The sequence below is a fragment of the Cebus imitator genome, unplaced genomic scaffold (assembly GCF_001604975.1).
Source record: "Cebus imitator isolate Cc_AM_T3 unplaced genomic scaffold, Cebus_imitator-1.0 Scaffold48, whole genome shotgun sequence".
NCBI classification, from domain to species: domain Eukaryota; kingdom Metazoa; phylum Chordata; class Mammalia; order Primates; family Cebidae; genus Cebus; species Cebus imitator.
This window is the reverse complement of record NW_016107363.1, coordinates 6,524,198-6,533,463: the sequence shown is the minus strand read 5'-3', so window position 1 is coordinate 6,533,463 and position 9,266 is coordinate 6,524,198. Positions and strand designations below refer to the sequence as shown.

Here is a 9,266-nt window from a genome sequence, read left to right as displayed (position 1 = left end):
CCTCGGCCTCCCAAAGTGCTGGGATTACAGGCTTGAGCCACCGCGCCCGGCCCATGCAGTATATCTGATGCTTTGTCTGCACCAGGTTATTGCATAACAGAGATACACTAGAAACAATATGGAAAAACAAGGCAGGGGATGGCTTGAAGTGCACACAGCCAGAGTACAGAGAGGTAGAGATAACTTCAGATTCCTGGTTCATTCTTTCCACAAGTGTTTATAAAGGGCCTTCTGGAGGCCAGCTGCTGTCCTAGGCATTGTGATGAACAAAGGAAACTAAGCCCTTGCCCCGTGGATGTGACATTCTAATGTTCCACAGACACTGAAGTGTCTGTTGCCAAACCAACAACCATTAATAATAATATGGGCCGGGCGGTGGCTCATGCCTATAATCCCAGCACTTTGGGAGGCTGAGGTGGGTGGATCACTTGAGGTCAAGAGTTCAAGACCACCCTGGCCGATGTGGGGAAACCCTGTGTCTATTAAGAAAATATAAAGAATTAGCAGGTGTGGTGGCACACTCCTGTAATCCCAGCTACTCAGGTAACTGAGGCAGAAGAATCACTTGAACCCGGGAGGTAGAGGTTCAGTGAGCCAAGATCTCACCACTGCATTACAGCCTGCGTGACAGAGCAAGACTCCGTCTCAAAACAAAACAATGTGCACATGGAAAAACAGACACAGTTTGGAAAACAACTTTTACACAAACTTTTCTAGCAAAATGTACTTGTACTTAGGAAATAGCCTGTATGCAGGTTGATTTACTTGAATTTGCATTTTACACTCCCCATTTCAAAGCTCTCACATCTTTTTCCCAGTCAAGTCTTTCTACCCTGTGGGCTTCAGCCTTGAGAAGAGTACTTGGACAGGTGTGAACCATATTCAATTGAAACGTGCCCTCAGGAAGTAAACAGATGCGTGGCTGAGGGACAGACAGGGCCCTGAGGAGCCCTGTGGGAAAAGCTAATTCTGTCATTTCTACTTGTGATGAAGTTCCTGTCTTTAGATAAGAGTAATATAGCTGGGCACAGTGGCTCACACCCATAATCCCAGCAGTTTCAGGGGCTGAGGTGAGCGGATCACTTGAGCACAGGGGTTCAAGACCAGCCTATCCACCATGACAAAATCCCGTTTCTACAAAAATTACAACAACAACAAAATTAGCTAGGCCTGGTGGTGTGCACCATGTAATAATCCCAGCAACTCGGAAGGCTGAGGTGGCAGAATCACTTGAGCCTGGGAATTTGAGGTTGCAGTGAACCTTGAGCATGCCACTGCACTCCAGCCTAGATGACAGAGTGAGACTCTGTCTCAAAAATAAAACAAAGTGGCGGTGCAGGATATTCAGCCAGGTACGTGCTTGTAGTTCCAGCTACTCAGGAGACCAAGATGAGAGGATTGATTGAGCCCAGGACTTCCAGGGCAACCTGGACAACATAATGAGACTCCATCTTTTTAAAAAGTAGGGGAGGGGCAGGAGACATATTCAAGGAAATACTTAGAGCTGTTTGGGTGCCACCAAGCAACCATTTCTATCCTCTGACCTGTTTTAGCCAGCAGTTCAAAATTGTTCATACTATGATTTTCCTTCCCTCCCTGCCTTTCTTTCTTCCTTTTCTCTTCCCTTCTTTTTCTTTTATTTTCTTTCTTTTTGAGACGGTCTTGCTGTGTTACGCAGGCTGGTCTTGAACTCCTGAGCTCAAAGGATCCTCCCACTGCTAGCTTTGGAGTAGCTGGGACTATGGGCTTGTGCCACTGTGCCCAGTTCATCCTACTGTTTTTCTCTTCTCTTCTCTTCTCTTCTCTTCTCTTCTCTTCTCTTCTCTTCTCTTCTCTTCTCTTCTCTTCTCTTCTCTTTCTTTTCTTCTCTTCTCTTCTCTTCTCTCTTTCTCTTTCTTTTCAAGATAGAATCTTGCTGTGTCACCCAGGTGGAGTGTAGTGGTGCAGTCTCGACAACCTCCACCTTCTGGGTTCAAGTGATTCTCCTGCCTTAGCCTCCCGAGTAGCTGGGAGTACAGGTGCTTACCACTACACCCAGCCAGTTTTTGTGTTTTTAGTAGACACAGGGGTTTCACCATGTTGGCCAGCCTGGTCTCGAACTTCTGACCTCAGGTGATCCACCCGCCTCAGCCTCCCGAAGTGTTGGGATTATAGGCATGAGCCACTGCACCCAGCCTATGCTATTGTTGTTAATAATATACCTTTTTTATGGTCACATGGGTAATTTTAAAATCATTTTTTATTTTTATTTTTTTATTTTTTATTTTTTTAATTTATTTAAAGTGTTTCATTTTATTTATTTATTTATTTTTGAGATGGAGTCTCGCTCTGTCACGAGGCTGGAGTACAGTGGTGCAATCTCGGCTCACTGCAACTTCCAACTCCCTGGTTCAAGCGATTCTCCTGCCTCAGCCTCCCGAGTAGCTGGGATTACAGGCATGTGCCACCATGCCCGGCCATTTTTTATTATTTTTATTTTTAACTTTTAGGTTTGGGTATACATGCGGGTTTGTTACATAGGTAAACACATGTCATGGGGGTTTGTTGTACATATTTCATCACCCAGCTATTAAGCTCAGTACACAATGGTTATTATTTCTGTCCTCTCTGCATCCTCTCTGCTCAAGTAGACCCCAGTGTCTGTTGTTTACTTCTCTGTAATAACATACCTTTTTTTTTTTTTTTTTTTGAGGTGTTGTCTTGCTCTGTTGCCCAGCCTGGAGTGCAGTGGAGTAATCTCAGCTCACTGCAGCCTCCACCTCCTGGGTTCCAGGGATTATTCTGCCTTACTCTCTCAAATAGCTGGGACTACAGGCATGCACCACCATGCCCAGCTAATTTTTGTATTTTTAGTTCATATGGGGTTTCACCGCTTTCCCCAGGCTGGTCTCAAACTTCTGACCTCAAGTGATCCGCCTGCCTTGGCCTGGCAAATTGCTATTACAGACATGAGCCACTGCGCCGGCCAGTAACATATTTTTGAAGAGAGAATTGATTTACTCCAAAAACTACTAGTTTTAAAAATGAAGCATGAGAAATACTTAGAAGAAAATTACTTTCTGTGCTGGGAATACATTTTGATTTTGCTAGAAAAAGAAAAAAGAAAATTACTTTCCTGTTAGATTCCAGTCAGGACAATTCCTTTCTACTTACTTGAACATTTTTATGTTACTGAACTCTAGAATAAATTTTATCCTCTTCTGAGGCAAGAAAAATAGTAGAAAACTAACTTGTCTATTTAGAAATATCTACTCCATATATTATTTGTGATGTTTTTGCAAATTAGCATTTGAAAAAATAATTTCTTAAAAAATGCAGTATTGCCCATAGTGGGGAAACCCCCTCTAGTACACAGCTGGCCCAGATACCCTAGTAACACGGTGGGAAGGGGTCACACTGGGTCATGTGCAAACCCCTTTGCATTTGTTAATGAACATGGAATGGTGGATTGGGGGTGGGGTCAGGGGATGTGGTGCAGGGAAGGGAGACCTCATGGGCTAAAGGTGTCTTAATCTGCTTTAATCCTAGTCTGAGAGTGCACCTGGTTCAAGAAAGATTTTTGTTTGTTTGTTTTCTTATAGATTATTCAGCGATGTTTTACTAACCACTTCTGAAAAACCACAGTTTAAGGTAAAAACAATTACATCGTTTTTTGGTTTGTGACATAACTAAGTTGACTTTGAAAGTTAACTATATTTTTAGCCAAAAAAAGAAAAGGTATATAATAGGGAAAATTTGGAAATGATCTAAATATTCTGCAATTAGGGGCTAGTTTAATAATTTGTAATACGTCTATTTGACAGTCTAAAAGTGAAATTGATAAAGACATTGCAGTAATATGGAAAATAACTTATGCTTAGGTATAAAAAAAAGAAGATAATGTGTAAAACAACTTATCTATCTAGAAACAAGACTGGAAGGAGGTCTCCTCCTGGGAAGGAGTGGTGTTATGTATCATGGAAAGAGAATGGACTTTGGAACTCAAAAAACCAGAATGATATCTTACTTTGTTCTTAGAATACTAGGTGTTACCTACAGCAGGGTTTTTCAGCCATGGTATTTGACGTTTTGGGCCAGGTGATTCTTTGTTGCGGGGGCTGCCTGTGCACGGTAGGATGTGAAGCAACATCCCTAACCTCACCACTAGATGCCAACAATGCTCCTTTCCCCCTCTCCCCAAAGGTGACAACCAAAAATTCCTCCAGACATTGCCAAATGTCTCCTGGGGGCAGGGGCAGTGGTGTACAGAATTGCTCCCAGTTGAGGGCTACTGACCTATGGGCAAGCACTTAATCTTTGGGTCTGCGTGTACTCATGTGTAAAAGCAGTGAGTAATGCATGTCTGTTGTCATTAGACAACTGAGATCATCTACAGAAACTCCCTATTCAGGCCATAGCTCTTGGCAGTGCTCACTGTGAGTACGATTTGGGTGGGAGGATGAAAGGTAATTCTCGCTCTCCTTTCTGTATTCCAAATGAAATACTATTAGGAGGAAAATCAATTAAAAACAAACAAAAGAAGGAAAACCAAGGCAGGGTTAGAAGATTGTGTCAGTGAGAGAGGTGCTTTCCTCTGTTCTGTTTTGCCCATTAGAGGAATTCTGACAATAATAGCTTCTTTGGATCTGAAGTAGGAGAGAAAAAACATTGAAATTAATCTCTTCTTCACTGAAACATCTTAGGAAATTTCTTCAGCCTTGTCAATAAATACATTCTCCTCCAACCCTGACAGTCCGGCCTTTAGGATTCAGGAATTAGTATTAGACCTCGCTCTTCCCCAAGCCAGAGAGCCTAAGCGGCAAAGATAGTATGATTTTAAAATCCCGCTTGAATTTCTTGCATGTACACTGACTTTCTGGAAAGATATACAGGAGACTGGTAACGTTGGTTTCCTCTGTGGAAGTAAGTGAGGGACTTTTCACTGCGTATGTGCCCTTTTATACCTTTCGAATTTTATTTTATTTTTATTTATTTATTTTTTTTTTGAGACGGAGTTTCACTCTTGTTACCCAGGCTGGAGTGCAATGGCGCGATCTCAGCTCACCGCAACCTCCGCCTCCTGGGTTCAGGCAATTCTCCTGCCTCAGCCTCCTGAGTAGCTGGGATTACAGGCACGCACCACCATGCCCAGCTAATGTTTTGTATTTTTAGTAGAGACGGGGTTTCACCATGTTGACCAAGATGGTCTCGATCTCTTGACCTCGTGATCCACCCGCCTCGGCCTCCCAAAGTGCTGGGATTACAGGCTTGAGCCACCGCACCCGGCCACCTTTCGAATTTTAAACCATGTGACTGTATTACCTACTTACAGCTTTTTTTTAATTTGAAATTTTTACAGAATAATAAAGACAAAAAGTTCAACATGACCTGAGTGTCTTATTTTCCAGGCCTGGACTCCTCATGGTTTAAAAAGCGAATAAATTAAGAAATGACCCGGGCGTGGTGCGTGGTGGGTCACACCTATAATCCCAACACTTTGGAAGGCTGAGGCAGGTGGATCATTTGAGGTTAGGAGTTCCAGATCAGCCTGGCCAACATGGCAAAACCTCATTGCTACTAAAAATACAAAAATTAGCTGGGCTTGGTGGCAGGTGCCTATAATCCCATCTACTCGGTAGGCTGAAGCAGAAGAATTGCTTGGACCCAGGAGACAGAGGTTGCAGTGAGCTGAGATCACACCACTGTACTCAAGCCTGGGTGACAGAATGAGACTCTGTTTCAAAAAAAAGAGAAAGAAATGATAGGTTCAGAAGCAAACTGGGCTGTTGTTAGGAATGTCTCCCAAAAGGAGAAAGCTTCATCTTGTAAAATTCAGAACATAAATCTTTCACAAAGAAAATAGCTCTGAAGTTATAAAATAATAACTGCTTGAATTGGTGTATGTTCCAATAAGTTTTATGTAATTAAAAAAATTTTTTTTTGAGATGGAGTCTTGCTCTTGTTGCCCAGGCTGGAGTACAATGGCGCAATCTCAGTTTACTGCAAGCTTTGCCTCCCAGGTTCAAGTGACTCTCCTGCCTCAGCCTCCTGAGCCGCTGGGATTATAAGCATGTGCTACCATGCCCCGCTAATTTTTGTACATTTAGTAGAAACGGGGTTTCACCATGTTGTTCAGGCTGCTCTTGAACTCCTGACCTCAGGTGATCCACCCACCTGATCCCAAAGTACTGGTATTACAGGCATGAGCCACCGAGCCTGGCCAATTTTTAAAACTTTTGGTTAAAAAATATTTTTTTTTTTGAGATAGGGTCTCACTTTGTTGTCAGGCTGGAGTGCAGTGGTGCAATGATGGGGCTCAGTGCAGCCTCACTCTCCTGGGCTCAGGCAATCCTCCTGCCAGCCTCCTGAGTACCTGGGACCACAGATGCATGCCACCACACCCTGCTAATTTTTAAAGTTTTTTGTAGACACAGGGTTTCACTATTTTGCCCAGGCTAGTCTTGAACTCTTGGCCCCAAGTGGCCTCCAAAAGTGCTGGGATTACAGGTATGAACAACTGTCCCTGACCTAATTTTTAAATTTTTAATTGTGATAAAACATACCATATAAAATTTACCCTCTGAACCATTTTTAAGTGTACAGTTTAGTGATGTTAACTATCTTCACATCATTGTGTAACGGATCTCTAGAACTTACAACCTGAAACTCTATATCCCCTGAATAATAATTCCCCATTTCTCCCTCCCCACAGCTCCTGGCAATCACTATTCTACTTTGTTTCTATGATCTTGACTACTCTAGAAGTCTTATATAAGTTATTTATCCTTTTATGAATAATTTATTTCACTTAGCATAATGTCCTCAAGGCTCATCTATGTCGTAGCATGTGATAAGATTTCCTTCTTTTTTTAAGGCTGAATGATATTCCATTGAAAGTATATGCCACACTTTATTCATTCATCTGTGATGAGCATTTGAGTTGCTTTTACCTCTTGTCTGTTATGAATAATGCCACAGTGAACGTGGGTATGCAAATATCTCTTTGAGATCCTGCTTTCGATTCTTTTGGATATATACCCAGAAGTAGAATTGCTAGATCATATGGTAGCTACATTTTATAGTTTTCTGAGGCACCTCCATACTGTTTTCCATAGCAGCTGTACTACTCGACATTTCCACCAGCAGTGTACAAGGGTTTCAGTTCTTCCACATTCTCACCAACGCTTGTTATTGTATTTTTTTAATAGTGGCTGTCCTAATGGGTGTGAGGTGGTACCTCATTGTGGTTTTTATTGACATTTCTCTAATGATTAGATTGAGTGCCTTTTCATATGCTTGTTGGTCATTCGTATATTTTCTTTAGAGAAATGTCTATTTAGGTCTTTTGCCCTTTTTAATTGGGTTACTTATATTTTGTTGTTGAGTTGTTGGAGTTCCTTTATATATTCTGGATATTAATCCCTTCTCAGACCTATGATTTGCAAATATTTTGTCCCATTCCTTGAGTTGTCTTTTTACTTCGTTATTCTCTGTTGCGCCAATGTTTTATTTATTTATTTATTTTTCTTTTTTTCTTTTGGAGACAGGGTCTTGCCCTGTGGCCTAGGCTGGGAGTACAGTGGCGCAATCTCAGCTTATTGCAACCTCCACCTCCCAGGTTCAAGCGATTCTCCTGTCTCAGCCTCCTAAGTGGATTACAGGCATGTACCACCATGCCTGGCTAATTTTTTATCTTTAGTAGATACGGGGTTTTGCCATATTGGCCAGGCGGGTCTCGAACTCCTCACCTCAAGTGATCCACCCACCTCAGCCTCCCAAAAGTGCTGGGATTACAGGTGTGCATCACTGTGCCCAGCTGCACCAAAGTTTTAAATTTTGATGAAGTTTAATTATTTTTTCTTTTATTGCCTGTGCTTTTGGTGTCATATGCAAGAAATCACTGTCAAATCCAATGTCATGAAGATTTTCCCCTGTGTCTTTTCTTTAGGAGTTTTATCGTTTTAGGTCTCATGTTTAGGTCTTGAATCCATTTTAATTTTTGTATATGGCATAAGGTGAGGGTCCAGCTTCACTCTTTTGTATGTGGATAACCAGTTTTCCCAGCACCATTATTGAATATACTGTCCTTTCCCCCATTGTGTGTTCTTGGAACTCTTGTCAAAGATTATTTGACCATATCCACAAGGGTTTATTTCTGGGCTCTCTTCTTTTCCATTGGTCTGTGTATCTGCCTCCACATCAGTACCACATTGTTGTTGTTGTTGTTGTTGTTGTTGTTGTTTTGAGACGGAGTCTCGTTCTGTCTCCCAGGCTGGAGTGCAGTGGCGTGATCTCGGCTCATTGCAATCTCTGCCTCCCAGGTTCAAGCCATTCTCCTGCCTCATCCTCCCAAGTAACTGGGACTACAGGCGCGTGCCACCACAACTAGCTAATTTTTCGTATTTTTAGTAGAGAAGGGGTTTCACAGTGTTAGATAGGATGGTCTTGATCTTCTGACCTTGTGATCTGCCCGCCTCGGCCTCCCAAAGTGCTGGGATTACAGGCATGAGCCACCTCGCCCAGCCCACACTGTTTTAATTACTGTAGCTGTGTAATAGGTTTCAAAATCAGGAAATGTGAGGCCTCCAACTTTGTTTTTCTTTTTCAGGTTGTTTTGGCAGTTTAGAGCCCTTGAGAATTACTTGAATTACTTGAAACACATCATGTTTATTTATGTTTTAGTTTTATGTGTTCATTGCTAAAAAATGCTAGAGAGGTGACTTTGATAGGGATACCAAAAGTGGCTGGGGTAGTATTTGAATGGACAGCTGTAACTGATTTTATTCCAAATAACTCTTGATAACTAACTGCTTCTTCATTGGCTTCAGAGCTTGGGAGTATCTCCAGCTGCGTTTTTCAATGGATGATATACGTTCTCTTCTTTCAGATCCCTACAAAGTTAAAAGAGGCATTGAGAATTGCCAAAGAATGTATAGAAAAGAGACTAATTGAAGAACAGAAACAGGTAAATTGATAACGGTTCCTCCCTGCCTTCTTTTAGTGTCTCCATCCTCTGCCGTGGTTTTTATAGTGGTTGACATTTGACTGTTCGCGCCACAAATATTTTAAGCATACTTACTCTCAGCCAGCCTTTAGGCTAAAAGCTGCCCCGTAGAGCTGAATACTTCACCGTTCTGCCCCGGAGGAGCTCAGTGGATGTGGGAAACAAGCATGTCTAGGATGGGTAGTCTGGCTTGAGGATCAGGGCATGCCGGGTGGTGGTAGCTGAGGGCATGCATGGTCCATGCTCTCTCACCACCTTCTTCTTCTGTGGAAGAGGGAAAGGC

At 42.3% G+C, this 9,266-nt stretch overlaps 1 protein-coding gene across 15 annotated transcripts in view; it reads left to right on the top strand.

Moving 5' to 3' along the window:
• The window catches only part of PXK (PX domain containing serine/threonine kinase like), a 100,554-nt gene that overhangs the window by 74,294 nt on the left and 16,994 nt on the right, over positions 1-9,266 (top strand). For all 15 annotated transcript variants that reach the window (XM_017527430.2, XM_017527429.2, XM_037738080.1 and 12 more), the window contains 2 exons: positions 3,582-3,630; positions 8,867-8,944. In XM_017527430.2, the coding sequence (XP_017382919.1) occupies positions 3,582-3,630; positions 8,867-8,944 (127 nt within the window). The remainder of the gene's footprint in view (positions 1-3,581; positions 3,631-8,866; positions 8,945-9,266) is intronic.